At 43.2% G+C, this 13,914-nt stretch overlaps 1 protein-coding gene across 1 annotated transcript in view; it reads right to left on the minus strand.

The window, feature by feature from the left end:
- wnt10a (wingless-type MMTV integration site family, member 10a) overlaps window positions 1–13,914 on the minus strand; it is a 132,208-nt gene that overhangs the window by 43,793 nt on the left and 74,501 nt on the right. Inside the window, exon 2 of the mRNA XM_063049960.1 lies at window positions 6,315–6,688. Within this exon, the coding sequence (XP_062906030.1) occupies window positions 6,315–6,688 (374 nt within the window). The remainder of the gene's footprint in view (window positions 1–6,314; window positions 6,689–13,914) is intronic.

Raw genomic sequence — 13,914 nt, forward strand, 5'->3', positions numbered from 1 at the left:
GTGTTCAATTCTGGAGACTAGATCTGGTGTACAAAATATTTCATTGGATGGGATGGAGCAGTCACTGGCACTTAAGAACCTTAACTGTGAGCCCTGTTTAAGCTTGAGTTCCACTCTGAACATTGCCTGGTGTATAAGGGGTGCAACATGTTGAAATTGCTTAATGTGGTAGATATAGAGAAGGTGTTCCCTCCACTTGGGCATCAAAAAACATTGTGTTAACATCTTAAAATTAGAGACAGGCTACTCTGAAGTAAAATCAGGAAGAAATTCTTTTCTACTCAAAGTTTAGAGGAGAACTTCCTCAAAATGTCCAAGCATTAGAGTATAATTGGGGCTTTCACACTGAGATCGATTGTTTTTTTTGTTTGATGAAGGTATCAAGGGATACGAAGCAAAGGAAGATAAGTGGAGTTAAGATTGAAATCAGATGGAGTGTAATTGAAGGAGAGAGCAGCTCGAGGGCCTAAACAGCCCATATGAACAGTTCCTGTGATGTCTCTGTTCTTAGAGCAGGGCAGAAAACCACAAACACACAGCTCAATCATTTCTAGCAGAACACACCAAATGCTGGAGGAACTCAACCGTTTAGGCAGCATCTATGGAAAGCAATAAACAGTAGATATTTAAGGCTGAGACCCTTCATCAGGACTCTTGGCCCGAAACATCAGCCCTATCCTGCTGAGTTACTCCAGAATTCGGTGTGTGTTGCTCTACATTTCCAGCATCTGCAGAATCTCTTGTGTTTACGTCAAGCATTTGTGTTGTGGTTCTGTTCAAGTAGTTTCTTAGCCTTTGGACTGATGGTTTGCGGTTTGTTGCAGTATGTTTCTTTTATTTTTTCCATCGGAAAGGAATTTGTGAAGGAGTTACATGTAAATGTGCGTTAAATTAAAAAATATTTTTACAGATACGGGAAATTGTGCAGTTTTCCTGTTTTCTGCACTAATTGGGACAACAAGTATTTCACCATATGTCACACTGGCATTCAAGGGTTGTCATGATGACACTGCCGTTTTGAGTAACTCTAGCAGGGAAAAGATCCATTTAAAGATAAAGACTGCAATTTTCTTTATTTGTCATATGTACATCAGAACATACAGTGAAGTGAATCATCTGAGTCAACAACGGACACAGAGCGCTGTGGGCAGCCCACAAGTTTCCAGTGCCATGCTTCCAGTGCCAACAACTTACTAACTCTAATGTGTATGTCGTTCGAATATGGGATGAAACCAGAACACCTGGAGGAAACCAAAGCAGTTATAGGGAGAGCTTACAGACGCCTTACAGACAGCTGAGGGAATTGAACCACAGAAGAGTGTTACACTAACCACTAAGCTACTGTGCCATGCAGTCAAAAAGCCTGGTAGTGAAGGTGTTAAGGTTCCTTCTTGCTTCTGGTGGATCAGGCAGTGGAGAGACAGACACACAGTCAGCCAGTAAGGTCCTGGCCTAAACTAGAACCTGACAGAATCAGAAGAAAGCCTGAGAAATCGTCAACTTGTCCAGTCAGTAATGCAGCTTGGTACAGAATGAGAGTCTTACTGTAAAGTGGTGTAACACTGATGCATTCCAGTGGCTACATTTCATTGGAAGTTTGTGGAAATCTGAGATGTCACTAAAGACTGGGGCAAATTTCTACAGATGGAGAGCATTCTCGCTGGTTGCATCATTGTCTGGATGGAGGCGACGATGAACAGAATTGGAAAATCCTGCGGGGGTGGGGGTGTAAAACTCAGCCAACTCCTTCATGGGCTCCAACTCCCACCATCAAGGACAGCTTCAATAGGTGGTGTCTTAAAGAAGGTGGCATCCAACATCCAGGACATGCCTTCTTCTCATTGCCACCATCGGGGAGGAAAAGACACACACTCAAAAGTTTTAGGAGCAGCTTCTTAGACTATAAGACATAGGTGCAGAATTAGGCCATTCAGCTCATTGAGTCTTCTCCATGGCTGATCCACTTTCCCTCTAAACCCCATTCTCCTGCCTTCTCCATGTAACCTTTCATGCCCTGACTTACCAAGAATCTATCAAGCTCTGCCTTAAATACACCCAGTGACCTGGCCTCTACAGCTGCCCGTGGTATTGAAATCCACAGATTCACTTCGCTCTGGCTAAAGAAATTTCTTCTCATCTTTGTTCTAAATGGGCATCCCTGGCTTCTGAGATTGTGCCCTCTGGACCTAGATTCCCCAGTATAGGAAGCATCCACTTCACATCCAGCGAAACTAGCCCTTTCAACATTCTATAGGTTTCAATGAGATCCCCCTCATTCTTCTGAATTCCAGCGAGTACAGGCGCACACACTTCAAAAGCTCCTCATCTGATATTCCTTTCATTCCCAGAATAGTTTTTGTGAACCTCCTTTGAACGCTCTCCAATGTCTGAAAAGGGGCCCAAAACTAATCACATACTCCACTGTTGAGGCCCCGCGAGTGCTTTATAAAGCCTCAACATTACATCCTTTTGTTTATATTCTAACGCTCTCGAAAATAATGCTAACATTGCACTTGCCTCCATCACCACCCGCCCGTTAACCTGCAAGTTATCCTTCAGAGAATCCTGCAGGGTAACTCTCAAGTCCCTTTGTACCTTGGATTTTTAAATTTTCTGGCCATTTAGAAAATAGTCTATGCTTTTGTTCCTTCTCCTAACACTGTATTCTATCTGCCAAATTCTCTTAATCTGTCTAAGTCCTTCTGCAGCCTCTCTACTTCCTCGAAACTACCTTCCCCTTCACCTATCTTCATATCATCCTCAAATTTGGCTATAAAGCCATCAATTCCATATGCAAATCCTTAACAGATTACGTAAAAAGAAGCAGTCCCAACGTAGACCCCTGTGGAACAGCACTGGTCACAAGAACCCAATCAGAAATCATTCCAGTTATGCTCACCTTTTGCCTCCTGCCAATCAGCCAATGCTCTTTCTTTGCTACTATCTTTCCTGTAGAACCATGGGTTCTTCACTTGTTAAGCATCCTCATGTGCAGCTCCTTGTCAAAGGCCTTCTGAAAATCCAAGTACACAACACCCACCCTTTCTCCTTTGTCTATCCTGCTTGTTATTTCTGCAAAGAATTCCAACAGATCTTTTCAGGCAAGATCTTCCCTTGAGAAAACCATGCTTCCTACAGCCTATTTTACTATGTGTCCCCAGGTACCCCAAAAACCCTTTTCAACAATCTATTCCAACATCTTCCCAACTACTGAGGTCGGACTAACTGGTCTATAATTAATTTCCTTTCCTCTGCCTCCTTTCCTTCTTTAAGACTGGAGTGATATTTGCAATTTTCCAGTCCTCCAGAACCATTCCAGAATCCAAAGATTCTTAAAAGATCATTACTAAGGCCTGGACAATCTCTTCAGCCACCTCTTTCGGAGCCCTGTGGTGTAGTCCATCTGGTCCTGGTGACTTATTTACCTTCAGACCTTTCACCTTCCCAACCACCTTCTCCATAGTCATAACAACTGCACTCACTTCCGCCCCCTGACACTCTAGAAGATACTGCCTACTGTGAGTATCCACAGTGAAGACTTGAGGAAAAATACTTATTCAGTTCAGCCGCCGTTTCCTTGTCCCCCATTACTACCTATCCAGTGTCATTTCTGGCTTTCTGATATTTACTCTTGCCTCTCTTTTACTCTTTACATATGTGAAAAAACTTTTGGTATTCTCTTTGATATTACTGGCTAGCTTACCTTAATATTCCATCTTTTTCTTATGGCTTTTTAAAGTTATCTTCTGTTGTTTTTTTTAAAGCTTCCCAATCCTCTAAGTTCTCACTAATTTTTGCTCTATTATATGCCCTCTCTTTTGTTTTTATGTTGGCTTTAATTTCCCTTGTCAGCCTTTAGAATAATTCTTCTTCTTTGGGATATATCTATACTGGGTCTTCTGAAATACTCCCAAAACTCCAGCCATTGCTGCTCTACTGTCATCCCTGCTAGTGTCCACTTCCAGTTAACTCTGGCCAGCTCCTCTCTCACGCCTCTGTAATCCCCCTTACTCCACTGTAATACTGATACATTGGACTTTACCTCCTCCCTCTCAAATTGCAGGGTGAACTCTATCACATTATGATCACTGCCTCCAAAGGGCTCCTTTTCCTTTCGCTCCCTGATCAAATCCAGTTCACCACACAACACACAACCCAGAATAGCTGATCCCCTAGTGGGCTTAACCACAAACTGCTCTAAAAAGCCATCTTGTAGGCATTCCTCTTGGGATCCAGATTCAGCACCAACCTGATTTTCCCAATCTACCTGCATACTGAAATCCTTCAGACTATTGTAACATTGCTCTTTTGATATGCATTTTCTATCTCCCGTTGTAACTTGTAGCCCTCATACTGGATACTGTTTGGAAGCCTGTATATAACACACATCAGAGTCTTTATACTCTCGCAATTTCTTAACTCTACCTACAATGATTCTACATCTTCTGATCCTATACCACTTCTTTTTAAGGATTTGGTTTTATTTTTCACTGCTTTTGCCTGTATACTGACTGCCCCCTGCTTAGGCCTATCACTTTGTTTTTAATCCCCCTGCTAAATTAGTTGAAACTCTCCCAATAGTTAGAGCAAACCAGCCACAAGGATATCGGTCCCCTCGGGTTCAGGTGTAACCCATTCCTTTTGTACAAGTCATTCCTTCCCCAGAAGAGATCCCAATGATCCAGAAATCTGAACCCCTGCCCTCTGTTCCAGTGCCTCAGCCACATATTCATCTGCCAGATCTTCCTACTATTACCTTCACTGGCATGTAGCACAGGACGCAGTCCAGAGATTACTACCCTGGAGGTCGTGCTTTTCAGCTTTCTTTCTAGCTCCCTAAACTCTCTCTTCAGGACCGCCTCCCTTTTCCTACCTATGTCATTGGTTGCAATATATACCAAGACTTCTGGCTGTTCACCCTTCCCCTTTAGAATGCTGTGGATCTGAGCCAAGGCATCCCTGACAGTAGCTTCTGGGAGGCAAAATGCCATCTGGGTGTCTCTATCTTGTCCACAAAATTTAATGTCTACTACCCCTAATTATGGAATCCCCTATCATTAATACAGTCCTCCTTCCCCACTTCCCTTCTGAGCCTTAGGTCCAGAATCAGTGTCAAAGACTCTGTGACTGTGCCTTCCCCCTGACAGGTCCCCCTACAGTATCCAAAATTATATATTATTGAGTGGAACAGCCAAAGGAGTACTCTGCACTGGCTGTCCATTTCCCTTCCTCTCCTGATGGTTAGCCACTTTCTTGGCTCCTTCACCGTAGGGGTGACTACTTCCCTGTAGCTCCTGTCTATCATCTCAGTTTTCCGCTCGAGCCAAAGGTCACTGAGCTGCAGCTCCAGTTCCTGAATATGTTCTTTGAGGAGCTACATCATGGTGCACCTGGTGCAGATGTGGTTATCTGGGAGGCTGGAGGTTTCCCAGAGTTCCCACCTCACACATAGAACACAGCACAGACCCTGGAGCCATCCTCACTTCTCTATGCACTAACAGTCAAAGAATGATGAAAAAGAAACTTACCTAATACGTACCTTGCCCAAGTCTCTTCTCACCGAAGCCTGATGAGCCAAAGCCTCTCCACTCTCACCATGACCACTCCACTTGTCCCTGCCTTATTTTGATTTGCCCTTGGTAATGAATTGTTATTTCATTGGGCTGCCAGAAAACACCAAAAGCCCATGAGCGCTCGTTATTTAAATCTCACTCACAGACCTATGAGTTGGCTCCTCTATCTCTCTCCCAATTCGATTGGGCTGCTGAGAAACTGCCGAAAGATTTCTGAATGGTCCATTAACCCATACTCCAAATGTGGTCTGACCACTGCCTTCTAAAGCCTCAGCATTACATCCTTGCTTTCATATTCTAGTCTGCTCAAAATGAATGCTGACATTGCATTTGACTTCTTTGCTATTGACTCAACCTGCAAGTTAATCTTTAGGGAATCCAGCACAAGGATTTCCAAGCTCCTTTGCAATGCCAGTTTCCGAATTTGTTGCCCATTGTTCCCACCTTTATACCTTCTGCCAAAATGCATGACCATACACTTCCCCATCTGTATGGATGACATGTGTGTACAATGATCTGTCTGGAAGAGAGACAAAATAAAGCTTTTCACTGTATCCCAGTACATGTGACAACAGTAATGTACCGTCCTCAGGTTCCAGTTGATAGTTTGCCCTCTTCATTCTCTCTGGTGAGTGAGAGAGAAGAGAGAGAGAGAGCGAGAGAGATAGAGAGGGAAGAGAGAGAGAGAGGGAGGGAGGGGAGCGAGAGAGAGAGAGACTGTATACAAATGCAGTTCCTTACCTGCCTTCCCACCCTGTTGTTGTGCAGCCGCATCCTGGAATGGATGTCCTTATATGTTTCACGGGAATCCAAAAAGTCCCTTGAGAATTTTTCCCCATACTCCACATCAGGGCTGCAGCCTCCCCACTCCCAGGAATCTTGAGGCCCCGGCAGTTCCCCTGGCAACGGCTCCAGCACCCCGTGCACCATGCCCTTGCCCCGGTTCAGGGCCTCCAGCTGCAGGCGGTTGAGCTTGAGCCTGAACGCCTCCTCGTCCCCCCGGCGCTGGTCATCGCAGCTACAGGCCTTCAGCTTGCCCAGGCTGCAGGCGTTCGAGACGGCGTGAACCACTCCTGCCGCTGCAATGGCGTATGCGTAAGCACTCTCCTTGAAACCTGTACAAAGACAAACAGAGGTTTGCACGCAATTAGAGGTGTGTACGTAAAGGGGATAGGAACAAAATAACAGAGAGTTAGGGTGGTAAAGAGAGCGGTTAGCACATTGGCCTTCATAAATCAAAGTATTATTAGAGGTGGGATGTTACGTTCAAGTTGTATAGGATGTTGGAGAGACCTACCTTGTAGTATTATGCGCAGTTCTGATACAAGAAAATAAGATTGTAAGAGTATAAAGAAATTTTACAAGGATGTTGCCGGGATTTGTGGACCTGAGTTCTAGGGTAAGATTAGAATCATAGGACCATTGAATACTACAGCACCTAAACAAGACCTCCAATTCATGTAGTCTGTGCTGAAGCATTAATCTGCCTATTCCCATTGACCTGACCCTGAACCATAGCCTTTCAAACCCTCTCATCCATGTACCTATCCAAATTTCACTTAAATGTTCAAATCGACCCTACATTCACCACTTGCGATGGTAGCTCATTCCATACTCTTACCACCCTCTGAGTGAAAAAGGTCCCCTTCATGTTCCTCTTTTACCCTTTTCACCATTAACCCATGACCTCTAGTCTCATCCAACCTTAGTGGAAAAAGCCAGCTTGCACTCACCCAATCTATACCCCTCATAATTCTGTATTCTTCTATCAAATCTCCCCTTGGTCTTCTACAATGCAGGGAATAATGTCTGAACCTATTCAACCTTTCCTCCATAACAGGTCCTCAAGTCCCAGCAACATCCTTGTAAATTTTCTCTGCACTCTTTCAATCTTATTTACATCTTTCCAGTAGGTAAGTAACCAAAACTGCGTACAGAACTCCAAATTAGGCCTGGCCAATACCTTATAAAATTTCAACATAATAGTACTTTGATCTATGAATGCCAGTGTGCCATAAGCTGTCTTTACGGCTCTACCTACCAGTGATGCCACTTTCAAGGAATTATGAATCAGTATTCCCAGATCTCTCTGTTCTATTGCACTCCTCACCCTGACTACCCTGACTGGTTCTCCCAAACGCAAAACCTCACGCTTGTCTGTATTAAATTCCACCTGGCATGTTTTAACCCATTTCACCCACTGGTCCAGATTACACAGTAAGTGGTCCACTACACCCACAGGCTTAGTATCATCCACAAATCTGATGATCCAGGTTACCACATTATCATCCAGATGGTCGATACAGATGACAAACGACAACAGACCCAGCACCGATCCCTGTGGCACTCCACTGGTCACAGGCCCCCTAGTCAGAGAGACAACTATTAATGACTCTTTAGCTTCTTCAGCAAAGCCGATGTCTATTCAAATTTACTACCTCATCTTGAATGACCTTCCATGTGAGACCTTGTCAAAGGCATTGCTAAAGTTCATGTTGACAACATTCACTGCCTTGCCTTCATCAACTTTCCTGGTAACTTCTTTGAAAAACTCTGTAAGATTGATTAGTCAGGACTTACCACCTACAATACCATGCTGACTATCCCAAATTGGTCCTGGTCTATCCAAATACTTGTATATCCGATCCCTTAGAATACCTTCCAATAGCTTTCCCATTACTGATGTCAGGCTCACCAGCCTATAATTTCCTGCCTTGTTCTTAGAGCCTTTCTTAAACAACATTAACCATCCACAATCCTCCAACACCTGTGGCTAAGGATGCTTTAAATATCTCCGCTAGACTCCCTGCAACTTAGGCACTAGGCTTCCACAGGGTCCAAAGGTTCACATTGCCAGGCCCTGGGAATTCGTCCACCCTCCTCCTCCGTGACCTCGCTGTTGCATTGCTTCACATCTGTAGACTCTGTGTCTGTCACCTGAGTAAATACAGATGCAAAAATCCATTTCCTGTCTCATTCAGCTCCAGGCATAGTTTAACACTCCAATCTTTCAGAGGATTAATTTTGTCCTTTGGTATCCTTTTGCTCTTAATATTTAACAGTACTTTAAAAAGTGCTTTGTGGGCTTTCAGTTTTTTCAGGCAGCCCAATTAAATCGTGATTCATTAGCAAGGGCAAATAAAAATAAGGTAGGTTTAAGTGGAGTGCCCATTGTTGGAGTGGACCAGTGTTAGAGTGGGGAGGCTTTGGCTCAATAGGTTTTGGCAAGAACAGGCTTGGGTGAACTAAGTTTCTGTTAAGTTTCTTCTTTATTCTTCATCTGTTAGTACATAGTGCAGTGAGAATTCCTCCAGGGCCTATGTTGTGGTCATTGTGTGAGAGGTAGGAATACTGGGAGACCTCCAAACTCCCGATTAGCCCCATCTGCACCAGGTGCACTGAGTTTCAGCTCCTCAGAGGAAGTGTAAGGAACTGGAACTGGATCTCGATGACTTTAGGCTCCTATAGGAAACTGAGGAGGTGATAGATAGGAGCTACAGGAAGGTAGTCCTCCATAAGTTGCAGGGTGACTGTCAGGAGAGGGAAAGGAAATGGCAACCAGTGCAGAGTAGCTCTGTAGCCGCTCCCCTCAATAAATCAGTTGAGGAGATGACCTACGGGTGGGGGGGTGGTGGTGGGGGGGGGTCAGCAACCAGGTCTTGCACTGAGGCTCAGAGGGAAGGAGAAAGAAGAAGACTGCAGTAGTGATACAGGATTCCATAGTTAGAGGAGAAGACACGAAATTCTGTGCACTTGAAAGAGACAACCATTGATATGATATGTTGCCTCGCAGGTGCCAGGATCAGGGAAGTCTCAGATCAGGTCCATGGCATTCCAAGGGAGGGTGAACTGCCAGAAGCCTTAGTACATGTTGGCACCAATGACATAGGTAGGAAAAGGGAGGAGATTCTTAAGAGAGGGTTTGGGGAGTTAGTTGGAAAGCTGAGAAACAGGACCTCCAGGGTAGCAATTTCTGGATTGCTGCCTGTGCCATGTGGCAATGAGGATAAGAACAGGATGATTTGACAGATGAATGTACAGCTGAGGAATTGGTGCATGGGGTAGGGCTTCATATTTTTGGATCATTGGGAAGGTATGATCTGTACAAAAGGGATGGGATACATCTGAACTCGAGGGGGATCAATATCCTGGTGGGCAGGTTTGCTAGAGCTGTTGGGGGAGGGCATTAAACTAACTTGGCAGTGGGATAGGGAAGGCCTGAGGATCGGGCAGTCGATATACAAGCACAGGCAGTGTGTAGTGAGACTATCAGGAAGGACAGGTAGATGATAGAGCAAAATTGCAGTCAGTGGCATGTAGTGTAACTGGGGACAAAATCAAAAAGGGTGATGGATACAGGACTGAAGGAGTTATATTTGAATGCACGCAGTTTATGGAATAAAGTAGATGATCTTGTAGTATAATTAGAGGTTGGTAGGTATGACGTTGTGGGCATCATTGAATTGTAGCTAAAAGTAGATCACAGTTGGGAGATTGACATCCAAGGATACACATTGTATCTAAAGGGCAATCAGGTAGGGAGAGAGGATGGGGTGACCCTGTTGGTAAAAATAAAATCAAATCCTTAGAAAGGTGTGACATAGAATAATGTAGAATCATTGTGGATAGAGTTAAGAAACTGCAAGGGTAAAAGGTCCTGACGGGAGTTATATACGGCCTCTGAACAGTAGCCAAGATGTGGGCTACAATTTATAACGGAAGATTGAAAACGCATGTCAAAAGGGCAATGCTGTAGTAGTCTTGGGGATTTCAATATGCAGGTAGATAGGAAACCTTATGTTGGTGCTGGATCCCAAGAGGGGGAATTTGTAGAATTCTTACAAGATGGCTTTTTAGAGCAGCTTGTGGTTGAGCCCACTAGAGGATCAGCTATTCTGGATTGTGAGCTGTGTACTAAATCAGATTTGTTTAGGGAGTTTAAGTTAAAGCAACCCTTAGGAGACAGTGATCATACTATGACAGAGTTCACCCTGCAGTTTGAGAGGGAGAAGCTAAAGTCAGATGTATCAGTATCAGTGGAGTAAAGGGACTTACAGAAGCATGAGAGAAGACCTGGTCAAAGTTCATTGGAAGGGGACATTAGCAGGGATGATAGCAGAACAGCAATGATTCCCAACGATGAAGTATTCGAAGGGCAGGACGATGCAACCATTGCTGACAAGAGATGTCAAAAACAACACAAAAGCATATGAGATGGTTCATAACGCTGGACAACAAAGATTTGCTTCCTGAATATTTTTGGGTGTATCTTATGAATTTTGGGTTGCTGGTTATGAAAATCACCACAAAACTTAGTTATTGCACACCATTTCACTGAAATCACCTATATTCGTAATTTCAATTCGTAATTGAAGTCAATTAAAATGTTGCCTACAGTGTTAGCTGAGAAGTTTTCTATCTTGTCCAGGCATGCCTGGGCATGCTTAGGTGGGGGGATGCTGCATGGCTATAAAAGCATCACATGCATTGTGTTTACATGTACAGTATATCAGGTTGCAACCATGTTGATACACATGGTCAACACACATAGCATATTTTGCGTACTCATTATAAAGTAATTGTATTTTCAGGAGTAATTGTGATAGCAAAATATCTCACCAAAGTTACAATAGCACAATACTTTCTGTTTTATTTGTGGTGAGTATATGCTTAAATCTCAAAGACAGAGCATGACACCTCTTACTGAGAAAGTCTGTGCGCTCCACTTTGGTGTAAAATTGGCGACCAAGAAAACATCTGGGCTCCTCACGTTTGTCGTGTAGCATACACTGTCGATCGTGGAGCTTGGTTCAGGGGTACTCGGAAGTCAATGCCATTCACTGTCGTGATGAGATGGTGGGAGCAGAAGGATCAAGTGACAGATTGCTACTTATCTCTGACCAGTGTGTTTGCTTTCTCTCATAAAAACAAGAAATCTATTGAATACCAAAATCTCTCTTCAGCCATGAGACCTGGGCCGCATGACGATGGTCTTCCAGTACCAAAGCCACCAGAAACATGGAGACTAGAGGAGGCAGATGAAGATGCCGTAATGCACAAGCCAGGAATGGAAAACGACACTGATACTGATGCAGATTTTGAACCTTTTATTTCGAGTGAACCTCATCTGATAACTCAGTCCGAGTAAAATGACCTGGTCAGAGACTTGGGTTTGTCAAAGGCAAAAGCAGAATTACTGGGTTCAAGATTGCAAGAATGGAATCTGCTGCTGCCTGGCACAAAAATATCTGTGGAGGATTTCAATATATAACACAGATGTTTTCAGAATAACTGACACCAAGATTAACCCTTACATACTGTTTGGGTCAAATTTGACCTGTTTTGACATTTGACCGCAGTAAAAACACCCTAAATGCCATTTCTTTAGCTGAAATTTGATGACATTTCCTAAAGTGACCCAAAATGCGCAAAAATGAAAATATTTTAAAATGTCATACCTTTGTACAGGTGCTACAAATTTTTGTACATTGAGGCTATTCCGGGTCAAATTTGACCCGTACCTATTGAAATGGATTTTAGATCTCTGAAATGTTAATTAAGGAAGGCATTTTCGTTGGTCCACAGATCAAACAGGTCATTAATGACAGACAAACTTGAAGAACTTCTAGTGGGACCGGAGAAAATCATATGGAAGGCATTCAAGGATGTTTTTGAAAATTTTCTTGGCAACAGCAGAGTACCAAACTACATGCAGCTGTTTAACAGCAGGCTCTAAGCATACAAAACTATGAAGTGCAACATGTTACTAAAGAATTCTTCCCTGCAAATCTTGCCACTGTCAGTGATAGGTATGGCGAAAGGTTTCACCGAAATATTGCAGTCATGGGGAAAATGGTACCAGGGCAACTGGAATCCATCAGTGCTGGATAATTATTGGTGGACACTTAAGCAAGAAGTCTCAGACACTGAGTGCAAATGAAAATCAAAAACAAAGCACTTTTAGCTTAGTTGAACGATTGCGAAGTGTCAGCACCATTATGCAATTAAACACGTTCAATAGAAATTCATTTCTTGTTTCTCCAAAATCCTATATGATACAGGTGGTCTGAAATTATATTTGTACTCAGCTTCAAGTGGTCTATCATAATACCATAAGACCATAAGATATAGGAGCAGAATTAGGCCATTTGACTCATCGAGTCTGCTCCACCATTTTATAATGGATTATCGATTACTCCTCTCAGCCCCAAACTTCTGCCTTCCCCCTGTATCCCTTCATGCCTTGACCAATCAACATCTGCCTTAAATATTCGTAAAGACTTAGCCTCCACAGCTGTCTGTGGCAATGAATTCCACAGATTCACCTCTCTCTGGCGAAAGAAATTCCTCCTCATCTCCATTTTAAAAGGACACCCCTCTGTTCTGAGGCAGTGTGTGTCCTCTGGTCGAAGACTCTCCCATCATAAGAAACATCCTCTCCACATCCACTCTATCAAGGCATTTCACTATTCAATGCGTTTCAATTAGTTCACCCCTTATTCTCCTGAATTCTAGTGAATACAGGCCCAGAGCAATTTAAAAAAATTCTGAGGAAGCAACACCTGCGTAAAAATTTGTTGTCAGTGTAATAGAGAGAAAACTAGTGAGAAGTTAGAGTATTGGGATGCTTTTAAAAAAGCAGCAGAAGGCAACCAAAAAAGTCATAAGGAAGGAAAAGATATAATATGAAGTTATGCATGGTAATAATATCAAAGAGGATACTAAAAGATTTTTTAGATATATGAAGAGTAAAAGAGAGGCAAAAATAGATATCGGACTGGGGGGTCGGGATACTGATTCTAGAGAGTAGTAATAGGGGATGAACTACATAAATAAGTATTTTATATCTATCTTCACAGTGAACCACATTAGCAGTATGCCAGAATTTCAAGAGTGTCTGGGGTCAGGAGTGAATGAAACTGCTATAATTAGGGAGAAGGTGTTTGGGAAACTGAAAGGTTAGGAGGCAGATAGGTCATCTAGACCAGACGGACTACATCTCAGAGTTCTGAAAGAGGTAGCTGAAGAGATAGTGGAGGCATAAGTAATGATCTTTCAATAATCATTAGATTCTGGAATGGTTCAAGAGGAATAGAAAATTGTAAATAACATTCCACTCTTTAAGAAGGGAGGGAGGCAGAAGAAAGGAAATTACAGGCTATTTAGAGAGACCTCAGTGGCTAGGAAGATGTTGGAATCAATTGTTAAGGATGCATTTTTGGGGTGCTAGGACAATTACTTGGCTGAAAGGGTGATGGAGGGTTATGGTCTAGGTGTACGTCAGTGGGATGATGCAGAATAATCCTTCAGCATGGACTAGATAGGACAAAGGGCCTATTTC

This window comes from Mobula hypostoma, chromosome 6 (genome assembly GCF_963921235.1).
Source record: "Mobula hypostoma chromosome 6, sMobHyp1.1, whole genome shotgun sequence".
NCBI classification, from domain to species: Eukaryota; Metazoa; Chordata; class Chondrichthyes; order Myliobatiformes; family Myliobatidae; genus Mobula; species Mobula hypostoma.